Source organism: Pseudophryne corroboree, chromosome 3 (genome assembly GCF_028390025.1).
Source record: "Pseudophryne corroboree isolate aPseCor3 chromosome 3, aPseCor3.hap2, whole genome shotgun sequence".
Lineage (NCBI taxonomy): Eukaryota > Metazoa > Chordata > Amphibia > Anura > Myobatrachidae > Pseudophryne > Pseudophryne corroboree.
Genome location: NC_086446.1, coordinates 25,479,993 through 25,497,728, shown reverse-complemented (window position 1 = coordinate 25,497,728; position 17,736 = coordinate 25,479,993). Strand labels below are relative to the sequence as shown.

General features: G+C 49.8%; 1 protein-coding gene across 2 annotated transcripts in view; it reads right to left on the bottom strand.

Annotated features, from left to right (window-relative positions):
* The window catches only part of LOC135054584 (oocyte zinc finger protein XlCOF7.1-like), a 66,889-nt gene that overhangs the window by 48,838 nt on the left and 315 nt on the right, over nt 1-17,736 (bottom strand). For both annotated transcript variants that reach the window (XM_063957745.1, XM_063957746.1), the window contains exon 2: nt 10,347-10,496. In XM_063957745.1, coding sequence (XP_063813815.1) covers nt 10,347-10,454 — 108 coding nt within the window. In that variant the 5' untranslated portion in view covers nt 10,455-10,496. The remainder of the gene's footprint in view (nt 1-10,346; nt 10,497-17,736) is intronic.

Genomic DNA, 17,736 nt, shown 5'->3' with positions numbered 1-17,736 from the left:
GTAATTCTATTTCTCGTAGTCCGTAGTGGATGCTGGGAACTCCGTAAGGACCATGGGGAATAGACGGGCTCCGCAGGAGACTGGGCACTCTAAAGAAAGATTTAGGACTATCTGGTGTGCACTGGCTCCTCCCCCCATGACCCTCCTCCAAGCCTCAGTTAGGACACTGTGCCCGGAAGAGCTGACACAATAAGGAAGGATTTTGAATCCCGGGTAAGACTCATACCAGCCACACCAATCACACCGTATAACTCGTGATAGGAACCCCGGTTAACAGTATGATAACAAAAGGAGCCTCTGAACAGATGGCTCGCAATAACAACCCGATTTGTGTAACAATAACTATTTACAAGTATTGCAGACAATCCGCACTTGGGATGGGCGCCCAGCATCCACTACGGACTACGAGAAATAGAATTACCGGTGAGTAAATTCTTATTTTCTCTGACGTCCTAGTGGATGCTGGGAACTCCGTAAGGACCTTGGGGATTATACCAAAGCTCCCAAACGGGCGGGAGAGTGCGGATGACTCTGCAGCACCGAATGAGAGAACTCCAGGTCCTCCTCAGCCAGGGTATCAAATTTATAGAATTTTGCAAATGTGTTTGAACCCGACCAAGTAGCAGCTCTGCAAAGTTGTAAAGCAGAGACCCCTCGGGCAGCCGACCAAGAAGAGCCCACCTTCCTCGTGGAATGGGCTTTCACTGATTTAGGATGCGGCAGTCCAGCCGCAGAATGTGCAAGCTGAATCGTGCTACAGATCCAGCGAGCAATAGTCTGCTTTGAAGCAGGAGCACCCAGCTTGTTGGGTGCATACAGGATAAACAGCGAGTCAGTTTTCCTGACTCCAGTCGTCCTGGAAACATAAATTTTCAGGGCCCTGACTACGTCCAGTAACTTGGAATCCTTCAAGTCCCTAGTAGCCGCAGGCACCACAATAGGTTGGTTCAAGTGAAAAGCTGAGACCACCTTTGGGAGAAACTGAGGACGAGTCCTCAACTCTGCCCTATCCATATGGAAAATCAGTTAAGGACTTTTACAAGACAAAGCCGCCAATTCTGATACTCACCTGGCCGAAGCCAGGGCCAACAACATGACCACTTTCCACGTGAGATATTTTAAATCCACAGTCTTAAGTGGCTCAAACCAATGTGATTTCAGGAATTCCAAAACCACATTGAGATCCCAAGGTGCCACTGGGGGCACAAAAGGAGGCTGAATATGCAGAACTCCTTTGACAAAAGTCTGAACTTCAGGCAGAGAAGCCAGTTCTTTTGGGAAGAAAATCGACAGAGCCGAAATCTGGACCTTAATGGACCCCAATTTGAGGCCCAACGTCACTCCTGCTTGCAGGAAATGTAGGAATCGACCCAGCTGAAATTCCTCCGTCGGGGCCTTCTTGGCCTCACTCCACGCAACATATTTTCGCCAAATGCGGTGATAATGTTTTGCGGTGACATCCTTCCTGGCTTTGATCAGGGTAGGGATGACTTCCTCCGGAATGCCCTTTTCCTTTAGGATCCGGTGTTCAACCGCCATGCCGTCAAACGTAGCCGCGGTAAGTCTTGGAACAGACAGGGTCCCTGCTGCAGCAGGTCTTGTCTGAGCGGCAGAGGCCAAGCTCTTCTTGGCCAATCCGGAACCACGAGTATAGTTTTCACTCCTCGCTTTCTTATTATTCTCAGTACCTTGGGAATGAGAGGCAGAGGAGGAAACACATAAACCGACTGGTACACCCACGGTGTCACTAGAGCGTCCACAGCAATCGCCTGAGGGTCCCTTGACCTGGCGCAATATCTTTTCAACTTTTTGTTGAGGCGGGACGCCATCATGTCCACCTGTGGTCTATCCCAACGGTCTACCAGCATTTGGAAGACTTCTGGATGAAGTCCCCATTCTCCCGGGTGGAGGTCGTGCCTGCTGAGGAAGTCTGCTTCCCAGTTGTCCACTCCCGGAATGAACACTGCTGTCAGTGCCAACACATGTTTCTCTGCCCATTGGAGAATCCTTGTGGCTTCTGCCATCGCCATCCTGCTTCTTGTGCCGCCCTGTCTGTTTACATGGGCGACCGCCGTGATGTTGTCTGATTGGATCAGTACCGGCTGGTTCTGAAGCAGGGGCCTTGCTTGTCTTAGGGCATTGTAAATGGCCCTTAGCTCCAGAATATTTATGTGAAGCGAAATCTCCCGATTTGACCACAGTCCTTGGAAATTTCTTCCCTGTGTGACTGCACCCCAGCCCCGAAGGCAGGCATCCGTGGTCACCAGGACCCAGTCCTGTATTCCGAATCTGCGGCCCTCTAGTAGATGAGCCCTCTGCAGCCACCACAGCAGCGACACCCTGGTTCTTGCCGACAGGGTTATCCGCTGTTGCATCTGGAGATGGGACCCGGACCATTTGTCCAACAGGTCCCACTGGAACGTCCTTGCGTGGAACCTTCCGAATGGAATTGCTTCTTATGAAGCTACCATTTTTCCCAGGACTCGTGTGCATTGATGTACCGACACCTGTCCTGGTTTTAGGAGGTTTCTGACTAGAGATGACAACTCCTCTGCTTTTTCCACTGGAAGAAACACTTTTTTCTGGTCTGTGTCCAGAATCATTCCCAGGAACAGAAGACGTGTCGTCGGGACCAGCTGTGACTTTGGAATATTGAGAATCCAGCCGTGCTGTTGTAGCACTTCCCGAGAAAGTGCTACCCCCACTACCAACTGTTCTTTGGACCTTGCCTTTATCAGGAGATCGTCCAAGTATGGGATAATTAAAACTCCCTTCTTGCGAAGGAGTATCATCATTTCGGCCATTACCTTGGTAAAGACCCTTGGTGCCGTGGATAACCCAAACGGCAGCGTCTGGAACTGATAGTGACAGTCCTGTACCACAAATCTGAGGTACTCCTGGTGCGGAGGGTAAATAGGGACATGCAGGTACGCATCCTTGATGTCCAGGGAGACCATGTAATCCCCCTCGTCCAGGCTCGCAATAACCGCCCTGAGCGATTCCATCTTGAACTTGAACCTTTTGATATAAGTGTTCAAGGCTTTTAAATTGAAGATGGGTCTCACCGAACCGTCCGGTTTCGGTACCACAAACATTGTGGAATAGTAACCCTTTCCCTGTTGAAGGAGGGGTACCTTGACAATCACTTGCTGTGAATATAGTTTTTGAATAGCCACCAACACTGCCTCCCTGGCAGAGGGAGTTGCCGGTAAGGCAGATTTTAGGAAACGGCAGGGGGGAGCCGTCTCGAATTCCAGCCTGTACCCCTGAGACACTACTTGAAGGACCCAGGGATCCACCTGTGAGAGAGCCCACTGTGTGCTGAAATTCCTGAGATGGGCCCCCACCGTACCCGGGTCCGCCTGAGCAGCCCCAGCGTCATGCTGTGGACATACCGGACGCAGGGGAGGACTTCTGCTCTTGGGAACTAGCTGTGTGCTGCAGCTTTTTCCCCCTACCTCTGCCCCTCGGCAGAAAGGATGAGCCTCTAGCCCTCTTATTTTTCTGGGGCCGAAAGGACTGTACCTGATAATACGGTGCTTTCTTTTGCTGTGGGGTAGCCTGTGGCAAAAAAGTCGATTTCCCAGCAGTAGCTGTGGAAACGAGGTCTGACAGACCATCCCCAAAAAGTTCCACCCCTTTATAGGGCAAAACTTCCATGTGCTGCTTCGAGTCGGCATCGCCTGACCATTGCCGAGTCCATAACCCCCTTCTGGCGGCAATGGACATAGCGCTTATTTTGGATGCCAGCCGGCAAATATCCCTCTGTGCATCACGCATGTATAAGACAGTGTCTTTTATATGCTCTATCGTCAGCAAAATATTGTCCCTATCCATGGTATCAATGTTATCCGACAGGGAATCTGACCACGCAGCTGCAGCACTGCACATCCAAGCCGATGCAATAGCGGGTCTCAATATAATGCTGGTGTGTGTGTATATAGCTTTAAGGGTATTTTCCTGCTTTCTATCAGCAGGTTCCTTTAGGGCGGCCGTATCCGGAGACGGTAGTGCCACCTTTTTTGATAAGCGTGTCAGCGCTTTATCTACCCTAGGGGGTGTTTCCCAGCGTGACCTATCCTCTGGCGGGAAAGGGTACGCTGCCAATAACCGTTTAGAAATTATTAATTTCTTATCTGGGGAAGACCACGCTTCCTCACACACCTCATTTAATTCCTCAGATGCAGGAAAAACTACTGGTAGTTTTTTCTCACCAAACATAATACCCTTTTTTGTGGTACCTGGGGTATTATCAGAAATGTGTAATACATTTTTCATTGCCTCAATCATGTAACGGGTGGACCTATTGGAGGGTACACTAGTCTCATCGTCGTCGACACTGGAGTCGGTATCCGTGTCGACATCTGTATCTGTCATCTGAGGTAGCGGGCGTTTTACAGCCCCTGATGACATTTGAGACGCTTGGACAGGCACAAGCTGAGTAGCCGGCTGTCCTATGTCGTCAAACCTTTTATGTAAGGAGCTGACACTGTCACGTAATTCCTTCCATAAGTCCATCCACACAGGTGTCGACCCCGCAGGGGGTGACATCACATTCACAGGCATTTGCTCCGCCTCCACATCATTATCCTCATCATACATGTCGACACAGCAGTACCGACACACAGCACACACACAGGGAATGCTCTGACAGAGGACAGGACCCCACAAAGCCCTTTGGGGAGACAGAGGGAGAGTATGCCAGCACACACCAGAGCGCTATATATCACAGGGATATCACCTTATAAAAGTGTTTTCCCTTATAGCTGCATATATATATTGTATACTGCGCCTAAATTGTGCCCCCCCTTTCTTTTTTACCCTTTCTGTAGTGCAGGACTGCAGGGGAGATCCAGGGAGCGATCCTTCCAGCGGAGCTGTGAGGGAAAATGGCGCCAGTGTGCTGAGGGAGAAGGCTCCGCCCCTTTTTCGGCGGGCTTTCTCCCGCTATGTTAAAACGTCTGGCAGGGGTTAATTTACACCTATATAGCCCCTGGGGCTATATATGGTGTTAGTTTGCCAGCCAAGGTGTATATTATTGCTGCTCAGGGCGCCCCCCCCCAGCGCCCTGCACCCATCAGTGACCGAAGTGTGTGGTGTGCATGAGGAGTAATGGCGCACAGCTGCAGTGCTGTGCGCTACCTTGGAGGAAGACAGAAGTCTTCAGCCGACGATTTTCCGGACCTTCTTGCTTCTGGCTCTGTAAGGGGGACGGCGGCGCGGCTCCGGGAACGGACGACGAGGTCGGGTCCTGTGTTCGATCCCTCTGGAGCTAATGGTGTCCAGTAGCCTAAGAAGCCCAAGCTACCACCAGTTAGGTAGGTTCGCTTCTTCTCCCCTTAGTCCCTCGCTGCAGTGAGCCTGTTGCCAGCAGGTCTCACTGTAAAATAAAAAACCTAAACTATACTTTCTTTCTAGGAGCTCAGCCCCTAGTGTGCATCCAGCTCGTCCGGGCACAGAAATCTAACTGGGGCTTGGAGGAGGGTCATGGGGGGAGGAGCCAGTGCACACCAGATAGTCCTAAATCTTTCTTTAGAGTGCCCAGTCTCCTGCGGAGCCTGTCTATTCCCCATGGTCCTTACGGAGTTCCCAGCATCCACTAGGACGTCAGAGAAATACTGAATATTGCATACATTACCAGATCCCCTCACCTCCCAAGTTATGTCCTTGTATTATTACTATAGATATAAGTGATGTCACTGTGATGCTACCAGATCCCTTCACCTCCCGAGTCATGTCCCTGTATTATTACTATAGATATAAGTGATGTCACTGTGACGCTCCCAGATATCCTCACCTCCCCAGTCATGTCCCTGTATTATTACTATATATATAAGTGACGTCACTGTGACACGGCCAGATTCCCTCACCTCCCAAGTCATGTCCCTGTATTATTATTATAGATATAAGTGATGTCACTGTGACACTCCCAGATCCTCTCACCTCCCCATTCATGTCCATGTATTATTACTATAGATATAAGTGATGTCACTGTATCGCTCCCAGATCCCCTCACCTTCCCAGTCATGTCCCTGTTTTATTACTATAGATATAAGTGATGTCACTGTGATACTCCCAGATCCTCACACCTCCCCAGTCATGTCCCTGTATTATTACTATAGATATAAGTGATGTCACTGTGACACTCCCAGATCTCCTCACCTCCCTAGTCATGTCCCTGTATTATTACTATAGATATAAGTGATGTCACTGTGATACTCCCAGATCCTCTCACCTCCCCAGTCATGTCCCTGTATTATTACTATAGATATAAGTGATGTCACTGTGACACTCCCAGATCTCCTCACCTCCCCAGTCATGTCCCTGTATTATTACTATAGATATAAGTGATGTCACTGTGATACTCCCAGATCCTCACACCTCCCCAGTCATGTCCCTGTATTATTACTATAGATATTAGTGATGTCACTGTGACACTCCCAGATCTCCTCACCTCCCCAGTCATGTCCCTGTATTATTACTATAGATATAAGTGATGTCACTGTGATACTCCCAGATCCTCACACCTCCCCAGTCATGTCCCTGTATTATTACTATAGATATGTGATGTCACTGTGACACTCCCAGATCCTCTCACCTCCCCATTCATGTCCATGTATTATTACTATAGATATAAGTGATGTGACTGTATCGCTCCCAGGTCCCCTCACCTTCCCAGTCATGTCCCTGTTTTATTACTATAGATAGATATATACTCCCAGATTCCCTCACCTCCCCAGTCATGTCCCTGTATTACTATATATATAAGTGACGTCACTGTGAAACGCCCAAATTCCCTCACTTCCCAAGTCATGTCCCTGTATTATTACTATAGATATAAGTGATGTCACTGTGACTCTCCCAGATCCTCTCACCTCCTCATTCATGTCCATGTATTATTACTATAGATATGAGTGATGTCACTGTATCGCTCCCAGATCCCCACACCTTCCCAGTCATGTCCCTATTTTATTACTATAGATATAAGTGATGTCACTGTGATACTCCCAGATCCTCACACCTCCCCAGTCATGTCCCTGTTTTATTACTATAGATATGTGCTGTCACTGTGATACTCCCAGATCCCCTCACCTCCCCAGTCATGTCCCTGTATTATTAGTATCGATATAAGTGATGTCACTGTGACACTCCCAGATCCCCTCACCTCCCGTCATGTCCATGTATTACTATAGATATGTGATGTCACTGTGATACTCCCAGATCCCCTCACCTCCCCAGTCATGTCCCTGTATTATTAGTATCGATATAAGTGATGTCACTGTGACACTCCCAGATCCCCTCACCTCCCCAGTCATGTCCATGTATTATTACTATAAATATAAGTGATGTCACTGTATCGCTCCCAGATCCCCTCACCTTCCCAGTCATGTCCCTTTTTTATTACTATAGATATAAGTGATGTCACTGTGATACTCCCAGATCCTCACACCTCCCCAGTCATGTCCCTGTTTTATTACTATAGATATGTGATGTCACTGTGATACTCTTAGATTTCCTCACCTCCCCAGTCATGTCCCTGTATTATTAGTATCGATATAAGTGATGTCACTGTGAAACTCCCAGATCCCCTCACCTCCCCAGTCATGTCCATGTATTATTACTATAGATATAAGTGATGTCACTGTATCGCTCCCAGGTCCCCTCACCTTCCCAGTCATGTCCCTGTTTTATTACTATAGATATAAGTGATGTCACTGTGATACTCCCAGATCCTCACACCTCCCCAGTCATGTCCCTGTTTTATTACTATAGATATGTGATGTCACTGTGATACTTCCAGATCCTCTCACCTCCCCAGTCATGTCCCTGTATTATTACTATAGATATAAGTGATGTCACTGTGATGCTACCAGATCCCTTCACCTCCCGAGTCATGTCCCTGTATTATTACTATAGATATAAGTGATGTCACTGTGACGCTCCCAGATATCCTCACCTCCCCAGTCATGTCCCTGTATTATTACTATATATATAAGTGACGTCACTGTGACACGGCCAGATTCCCTCACCTCCCAAGTCATGTCCCTGTATTATTATTATAGATATAAGTGATGTCACTGTGACACTCCCAGATCCTCTCACCTCTTCATTCATGTCCATGTATTATTACTATAGATATAAGTGATGTCACTGTATCGCTCCCAGATCCCCTCACCTTCCCAGTCATGTCCCTGTTTTATTACTATAGATATAAGTGATGTCACTGTGATACTCCCAGATCCTCACACCTCCCCAGTCATGTCCCTGTATTATTACTATAGATATAAGTGATGTCACTGTGACACTCCCAGATCTCCTCACCTCCCTAGTCATGTCCCTGTATTATTACTATAGATATAAGTGATGTCACTGTGATACTCCCAGATCCTCTCACCTCCCCAGTCATGTCCCTGTATTATTACTATAGATATAAGTGATGTCACTGTGACACTCCCAGATCTCCTCACCTCCCCAGTCATGTCCCTGTATTATTACTATAGATATAAGTGATGTCACTGTGATACTCCCAGATCCTCACACCTCCCCAGTCATGTCCCTGTATTATTACTATAGATATAAGTGATGTCACTGTGACACTCCCAGATCTCCTCACCTCCCCAGTCATGTCCCTGTATTATTACTATATATATAAGTGATGTCACTGTGATACTCCCAGATCCTCACACCTCCCCAGTCATGTCCCTGTATTATTACTATAGATATGTGATGTCACTGTGACACTCCCAGATCCTCTCACCTCCCCATTCATGTCCATGTATTATTACTATAGATATAAGTGATGTCACTGTATCGCTCCCAGGTCCCCTCACCTTCCCAGTCATGTCCCTGTTTTATTACTATAGATATAAGTGATGTCACTGTGATACTCCCAGATTCCCTCACCTCCCCAGTCATGTCCCTGTATTACTATATATATAAGTGACGTCACTGTGAAACGCCCAAATTCCCTCACCTCCCAAGTCATGTCCCTGTATTATTACTATAGATATAAGTGATGTCACTGTGACTCTCCCAGATCCTCTCACCTCCTCATTCATGTCCATGTATTATTACTATAGATATGAGTGATGTCACTGTATCGCTCCCAGATCCCCTCACCTTCCCAGTCATGTCCCTGTTTTATTACTATAGATATAAGTGATGTCACTGTGATACTCCCAGATCCTCACACCTCCCCAGTCATGTCCCTGTTTTATTACTATAGATATGTGCTGTCACTGTGATACTCCCAGATCCCCTCACCTCCCCAGTCATGTCCCTGTATTATTAGTATCGATATAAGTGATGTCACTGTGACACTCCCAGATCCCCTCACCTCCCCAGTCATGTCCATGTATTACTATAGATATGTGATGTCACTGTGATACTCCCAGATCCCCTCACCTCCCCAGTCATGTCCCTGTATTATTAGTATCGTTATAAGTGATGTCACTGTGACACTCCCAGATCCTCACACCTCCCCAGTCATGTCCCTGTTTTATTACTATAGATATGTGATGTCACTGTGATACTCCCAGATCCCCTCACCTCCCCAGTCATGTCCCTGTATTATTAGTATCGATATAAGTGATGTCACTGTGACACTCCCAGATCCCCTCACCTCCCCAGTCATGTCCATGTATTATTACTATAAATATAAGTGATGTCACTGTATCGCTCCCAGATCCCCTCACCTTCCGAGTCATGTCCCTGTTTTATTACTATAGATATAAGTGATGTCACTGTGATACTCCCAGATCCTCACACCTCCCCAGTCATGTCCCTGTTTTATTACTATAGATATGCGATGTCACTGTGATACTCTTAGATTTCCTCACCTCCCCAGTCATGTCCCTGTATTATTAGTATCGATATAAGTGATGTCACTGTGAAACTCCCAGATCCCCTCACCTCCCCAGTCATGTCCATGTATTATTACTATAGATATAAGTGATTTCACTGTATCGCTCCCAGGTCCCCTCACCTTCCCAGTCATGTCCCTGTTTTATTACTATAGATATAAGTGATGTCACTGTGATACTCCCAGATCCTCACACCTCCCCAGTCATGTCCCTGTTTTATTACTATAGATATGTGATGTCACTGTGATACTTCCAGATCCTCTCACCTCCCCAGTCATGTCCCTGTATTATTACTATAGATATAAGTGATGTCACTGTGACACTCCCAGATCTCCTCACCTCCCCAGTCATGTCCCTGTATTATTACTATAGATATAAGTGATGTCCCTGTGATACTCCCAGATCCTCACACCTCCCCAGTCATGTCCCTGTTTTATTACTATAGATATGTGATGTCACTGTGATACTCCCAGATCCTCTCACCTCCCCAGTCAGCAGGAAGATGATCTCCAGGGTAAGATGTAAAATCCTTTCCGTCTTGGGACTCCTTTCCTTGTCCATCATCAGTGAATCAGTGAGAATAGAGAACATGTGACGTGTAATAAACACTCTGGCTCCTCACAGCTGGAGTGTCTAGGAATAAATATAATACATATAACACACATCACAGAGAACACATGTAAGACAGATATGGAACACTGAGTGACCAGTACAATTCCCACCCCCAGCCTTAGAGCCATTGTCGGTGTCTCTCAGAGGTTCCTGTGAACCAGCCCAATAAGGCTGTGCATTGTATAATGTTACACTAATGCACCTCTCCTGGGCTTATTCCTGCCAGACATACATCAGATGCTCTTTGCACCATTAGTAATAAATTATACTGGACAAAGTCAGGTGATTCTGGATAATTTACTTTCTGTTTTCATTTCACACTAGGAACTGAGAATTTTACAGGGAAAAAGGAAAGTACCGCACCAGTTGGTACCGGCAAAACCCCAGATTTGTATATCTACGCTGTTGTGTTAGGGTTAGGGGTGTGCTACCTGCTACCAGTATTTATTCTCACAAAGACACAGAAAAAGAAGGCGGCTCTTATGGTGCACCAGTCCGTGATTTGTTAGAATTTTTCTAAAATGTCACTTTTATTATATAGTAGCTGAATACCTGTGCTTCGCGGCGGAAGTTAAAGAATAACGCCAATCTTTGTCAGGGCGCACCTCTGGGCTTCCCCGGATAGATGCTGACAATATGCTGGTGCTGAGGAGAATAATCCGCCTCCTTCTCTGCCCCGTCCCGCCTCTGATGCTGCCCTGCTCAGTGCTGTAACTACTGGGATGACAGGCCAAGCTCCGCCCGCTGTATGTTACATATGTTAGGTTTACAGGCTGACTCTATGTCACAGAGCCCTAGGTCTCCTTGCTTAGCTTCAAAACTAAAGTATGCCTCTGCCCCTACCCGTGTGTGCCTCTATCCTTACCTGTGGGTGCCTCTGCCCCTCCCCGTGTGTGCCTCTATCCTTACCTGTGGGTGCCTCTGCCCCTACCCGTGTGTGCCTATACTTACCTGTGGGTGCCTCTGCCCCTACCCGTGTGTGCCTCTATCCTTACCTGTGGGTGCCTCTGCCCCTACCCGTGTGTGCCTCTATCCTTATCTGTGGGTGCCTCTGCCCCAACCCGTGTGTGCCTCTGCCCCTACCCATGTGTACCTCTGTCCCTACTTGTGTGTGCCTCTATCTTTACATGTGGGTACCTCTGCCTCTACCCATATGGCTATGCCCCTACCCGTGTGTGCCTCTGCCCCTACCCGTGTGCGACTCTGCCCCTACCCATGTGTGCCCCTATCCTTACCCGTGGGTGCCTCTGCCCCTACCCGTGTGTGCCTCTATCCTTACCTGTGGGTGACTCTGCCCCTACCTGTGTGTGCCTCTGCCCCTACCCATGTGTGCCTCTGCCACTACCCATGTGTGCCTCTATCCTTACCTGTGGGTGACTCTGCCCCTACCCGTGTGTGCCTCTGCCCCTACCCATGTGTGCCTCTATCCTTACCCGTGTGTGCCTCTGCCCCTACCCATGTGTGCCTCTATCCTTACCTGTGGGTGCTTCTGCCCCTACCCGTGTGTGCCTCTATACTTACTTGTGTGTGCCTCTGCCCTACCCGTGTGTGCCTCTGCCCCTACCCGTGTGTGCCTCTATCCTTACCTGTGGGTGCCTCTGCCCCAACCCGTGTGTGCCTCTGCCCCCACCCGTGTGTGCCTCTGCCCCCACCCGTGTGTGCCTCTGTCCCAACCCGTGTGTGCCTCTGCCCCCACCCAAGTGTGCCTATGCCCCTACCCATGTGTTCCTCTGTCCCTACTCGTGTGTGCTGCTATCCTTACCTGTGGGTGACTCTGCCCCTACCCGTGTGTGCCTCTGCCCCTACCCATGTGTGCCCCTATCCTTACCCGTGGGTGCCACTGCCCCTACTCGTGTGTGCCTCTATCCTTACCTGTGGGTGACTCTGCCCCTACCCATGTGTGCCTCTGCCCCTACCCATGTGTGCCTCTATTCTTACCCATGTGTGCCTCTGCCACTACCCATGTGTGCCTCTATCCTTACCTGTGGGTGCCTCTGCCCCTACCCGTGTGTGCCTCTATCCTTACCTGTGGGTGACTCTGCCCTACCCGTGTGTGCCTCTGCCCCTACCCATGTGTGCCTCTATCCTTACCTGTGTGTGCCTCTGTCCCTACCCATGTGTGCCTCTTTCCTTACCTGTGGGTGCCTCTGCCCCTACCCGTGTGTGCCTCTATCCTTACTTGTGTGTGCCTCTGCCCCACCCATGTGTGCCTCTGCCCCTACCCGTGTGTGCCTCTATCCTTACCTGTGGGTGCCTCTGCCCCCACCCGTGTGTGCCTCTGCCCCCACCCGTGTGTGCCTCTGCCCCCACCCGTGTGTGCCTCTGCCAAAACCCGTGTGTGCCTCTGCCAAAACCCAAGTGTGCCTATGCCCCTACCCATGTGTGCCTCTGTCCCTACTCGTGTGTGCCTCTATCTTTACATGTGGGTACCTCTGCCTCTACCCATATGGCTTTGCCCCTACCCGTGTGTGCCTCTGCCCCTACCCGTGTGTGCTTCTATCCTTACCTGTGGGTGACTCTGCCCCTACCCGTGTGTGCCTCTGCCCCTACCCATGTGTGCCCCTATCCTTACCGGTGGGTGCCTCTGCCCCTACCCGTGTGTGCCTCTGTCCTTTCCTGTGGGTGACTCTGCCACTACCCATGTGTGCCTCTATCCTTACCTGTGGGTGACTCTGCCCCTACCCATGTGTGCCTCTATTCTTACCCATGTGTGCCTCTGCCACTACCCATGTGTGCCTCTATCTTTACCTGTGGGTGCCTCTGCCCCTACCCGTGTGTGCCTCTATCCTTACCTGTGGGTGACTCTGCCCCTACCCGTGTGCCTTAGCCCCTACCAATGTGTGCCTTTATCCTTACTTGTGTGTGACTTTGCCCCTACCCGTGTGTGCCTCTGCCCTAACCCGTGTGTGCCTCTGCCCCCACCCGTGTGTGCCTATGCCCCTACCCGTGTGTGCCTCTGCCACCACCCGTGTGTGCCTCTGCCCCTACCCGTGTGTGCCTCTGCCCCAACCTGTGTGTGCCTCTGCCCCCACCCGTGTGTGCCTATGCCCCTACCCGTGTGTGCCTCTATCTTTACATGTGGGTACCTCTGCCTCTACCCATATGGCAATGCCCCTACCCGTGTGTGCCTCTATCCTTACCTGTGGGCTCCTCTACCCCTACCCGTGTGTGACTCTGTGTAAATTGCTGCAGGCATTTCAGAGTTATGCTGGAACACAAACACACACACACACACACGTCCATATACATTTATTTATTAAAACAAATTCATTCCACTCACTGGTATTAAAATGGCAAAATATTACCATAAAGTGAAAAGGTATGAAAGTGTTTATTAGAACAGAAAAACGAGATCTTCGCTGAATTATTAATGAGCTCCTGAGATTATGTGTCTCCGTTTTATTTTAAGAAACTCTATATCCTGTGTAATTCTCTGTCGTTATGACCCTCTCTATTCTGAGCGTTCATGTAAGAGTACAGATCAGTGTCGTGTCTAGTATAATACTACATCCAGTAATGATTAGAACGTACTTGCAGCTGGATACATTTTAGTCTCAGTGTGTGCTGCAACTGTGTAACAATTCTGCTCCTGGGAAAGAGCCCTTGAATTGTATAATTGTATCACAATGGATACATTCACAAACAGTGGATTCTTTAAATCGAACCCTTGTAGATAAGGTTGCGAGTCCACGGGTCAGATATAATATATATATTTGGTATTATTATCAGCTCATAAATCTGGAGCAATAGAATTCCTCATACACAGGGCAGATCAGGACTTTATTCCCACCAGTCAAGAGTCAGTCCCAATCATCCTAGTTGCGTTCGCTTAGTCACCGCCCATAGGGGAAGTGTATTTTAGCGGTGCAAGTGTGTGAACGCTTTGACATGTCTGTGTTTCTCCAACCACTCCCTGAAAACGGTCAGTTGCCACGCACAAACGCCCTCTTCCTGTCAATCTCCTTGCGAACGACCGTGCGCATGGATTCTTCGTAAAACCAATCGCTGAGCGGCGATCTGCTTTGTACCCGTATGACTTTTACGAGCAGTTTAGCCCAGCGACTAGGCGAATTCAGGACTGCAAAATAACCCTAGTGAGCGATCAGGCCTGAATTACTCTCCACTGTATACACTGTGTTATGTGCACAGGATACTTATATAATGTCACTGGTGTTTATACGTTCAGAGGCTTTTATCACGACATTGATATTTCTCAGCGAGTCACAGTCAGGACGGGTTGTATAGGTGTTGGTAGGAGTAGCAGGCTGATACCTCTGACTGCTCACCACGCTAATGCACGGCCTAATGATCTCAGTATGGCTTTTGTGTAGTAGTCCCAATAGGAGTTATAAGTCACAGAGATAAAGTATTACTCTGATCATTATGGGTGTGGTTCGTTTTATCGACAGTGTCTAGGTCGACAATGTTTAGGTTGACCACTATAGGTCGACAGTCACTAGGTCGACATGGATGGATGGAAGGTCGACAGGGTTTCTAGGTCGACATGTGCTAGGTCGACAGGTCTAAAGGTCGACATGAGGATTTTTTTTTTGGTGTCGTTTTCTTCGTAGAGTGACCGGGATCCCAAATTAGTGCACCGCGTTCCCTCGCATGGCTCGCTTCACTCGCCATGCTTCGGGCATGGTGCCTTCGCTCCGCTACCGCTTGGCACACTTTACCGTTCCAATCGTAGTCCACGTGGATCGTTAAGTATGAAAAAATCCCAAAAAATAAAAAAATGTGAAAAACTCATGTCGACCTTTAGACCTGTCGACCTAGCACATGTCGACCTAGAAACCCTGTCGACCTTCCATCCATGTCGACCTAGTGACTGTCGACCTATAGTGGTCGACCTAAACATTGTCGACCTAGACACTGTCGATCTTCAGACCGGATCCCGATCAATATCCAGACACCTGTATTACGGTAAAGGTGGGGTCTGCACCACCTGTATTACGGTAACGGCGGGGTCTGCGCCACCTGCATTACAATAACGGTGGGATCTGCGCCCCCTGTATTACGGTAACGGCGGGGTCTGCGCCACCTGCATTACGGTAACGGTGTGGTCTGCGCCACCTGCATTACAGTAACAGAGGGGCCTGCGCCACCTGCATTACGGTAACGGCGTGGGTATGCGCCACCTGCATTACGGTAACGGCGGGGCCTGCGCCACCTGTATTACGGTAACAGCAAGATCTGCGCCACCTGTATTATGATAATGGGGGGTCAGTGCCACGGTAATGATGGGGTCTGCGCCACCTGTATTACGGTAACAGCGTGATCTGTGCCACCTGTATTACGGTAACGGCGGGGTCTGCGCCACCTGTATTACGGTAATGGCAGGGTCTGCACCACCTGTATTACAGTAACGGCGGGGTCTGCACCACCTGCATTACGATAATGGGGGGTCTGCGCCACCTGTATTACGATAATGGGAGGGTCTGCGTTACCTGTATTACGGTAACGGCGAGGCCTGCGCCATCCGTATTACGGTAACGGCAGGGTCTGTGCCACCTGTATTACGGTAGAGGCGGGGTCTGCGCCACCTGTATTACGGTAATGGCGGGGTCTGCGCCACCTGTATTACGATAATGGGGGGGTCTGCGCCACCTATATTACGGTAACGGCGGGGTCTGCGCCACCTGTATTACGGTAACGGCGGGGTCTGCGCCACCTGTATTACGATAATGGGGGGTCTGCACCACCTGTATTACGGTTACGGCGAGGCCTGCGCCACCTGTATTACGGTAACGGCGGGGTCTGTGCCACCTGTATTACAGTAGAGGCGGGGTCTGCGACACCTGTATTACGGTAACGACGGGGCCTGCGCCACCTGTATTACGGTAACAGTGGGAATCTGCGCCACCTGTATTACGGTAACGTCGGGGTCTGCGCCACCTGTATTACGGTAACGACAGAGAATGCACCACCTGTATTACGGTAACAGCAGGATCTGCGCCACCTGTATTACGGTAACGGCAGGGTCTGCGCCACCTGTATTACGGGTAACGGCGGGGTCTGCGCCATCTGTATTACAGTAACGGCGGCATCTGCGTTACCTGTATTACGGTAATGGTGGGATAAGCACCACCTGTATTACGGTAACAGCGGGGTCTGCGCCACCTGTATTACGATAATGGGGGGTGGAGTCTGCGCCACCTGTATTACGGTAACGGCTAACGGCGGGGTCTGCACCACCTGTATTACGGTAACGACAGAGAATGCACCACCTGTATTACGGTAACAGCAGGATCTGCGCCACCTGTATTACGGTAACGGCAGGGTCTGCGCCACCTGTATTACGGGTAACGGCGGGGTCTGCGCCATCTGTATTACAGTAACGGCGGCATCTGCGTTACCTGTATTACGGTAATGGTGGGATAAGCACCACCTGTATTACGGTAACAGCGGGGTCTGCGCCACCTGTATTACGATAATGGGGGGTGGAGTCTGCGCCACCTGTATTACGGTAACGGCTAACGGCGGGGTCTGCACCACCTGTATTACTGTAATGGCGGGGCTGCGCCACCTGTATTATGGTAACAGTGGGGTCTGCGCCACCTGCATTACGGTAACGGTAGGAATCTGCACCACCTGTATTACGGTAACGGCGGGATCTGCGCCACCTGTATTACGGTAACGGCGGGGTCTGCGCCACCTGTATTACGGTAACGGCGGGGTCTGCGCCACCTGTATTACGGTAACGACAGGGAATGCGCCACCTGTATTACGGTAATGGCAGGGTCTGCGCCACCTGTATTACAGTAATGGCAGCATCTGCGCCACCTGTATTACGGTAACGGTGGGATAAGCACCACCTGTATTATGGTAACGGCGGGGTCTGTGCCACTTGTATTACTGTAACGGCGAGGTCTGCGCCACCTGTATTACGGTAACGGCGGGGTCTGCGCCACCTGTATTATGGTAACGGCGGGGTCTGCGCCACTTGTATTACTGTAACGGCGAGGTCTGCGCCACCTGTATTACGGTAACGGCGGGATCTGCGGCACCTTATTACGGTAACGGCGGGGTCTGCGCCACCTGTATTACGGTAACGACGGGGCCTGCGTCACATGCATTTTTGTAACGGCGGGGTCTGCGCCTCCTGCATTACCGTAACGGCAGGATCTGCGCCACCTGTATTACAATAACGGCGGGGTCTGCGCCACCTGTATTACGGTAACGGCGGGGTCTGCGCAACCTGCTTTACAGTAACGACGGGGTGCGCCACATGTATTACAGTAACAGCGGGGTCGGCGCC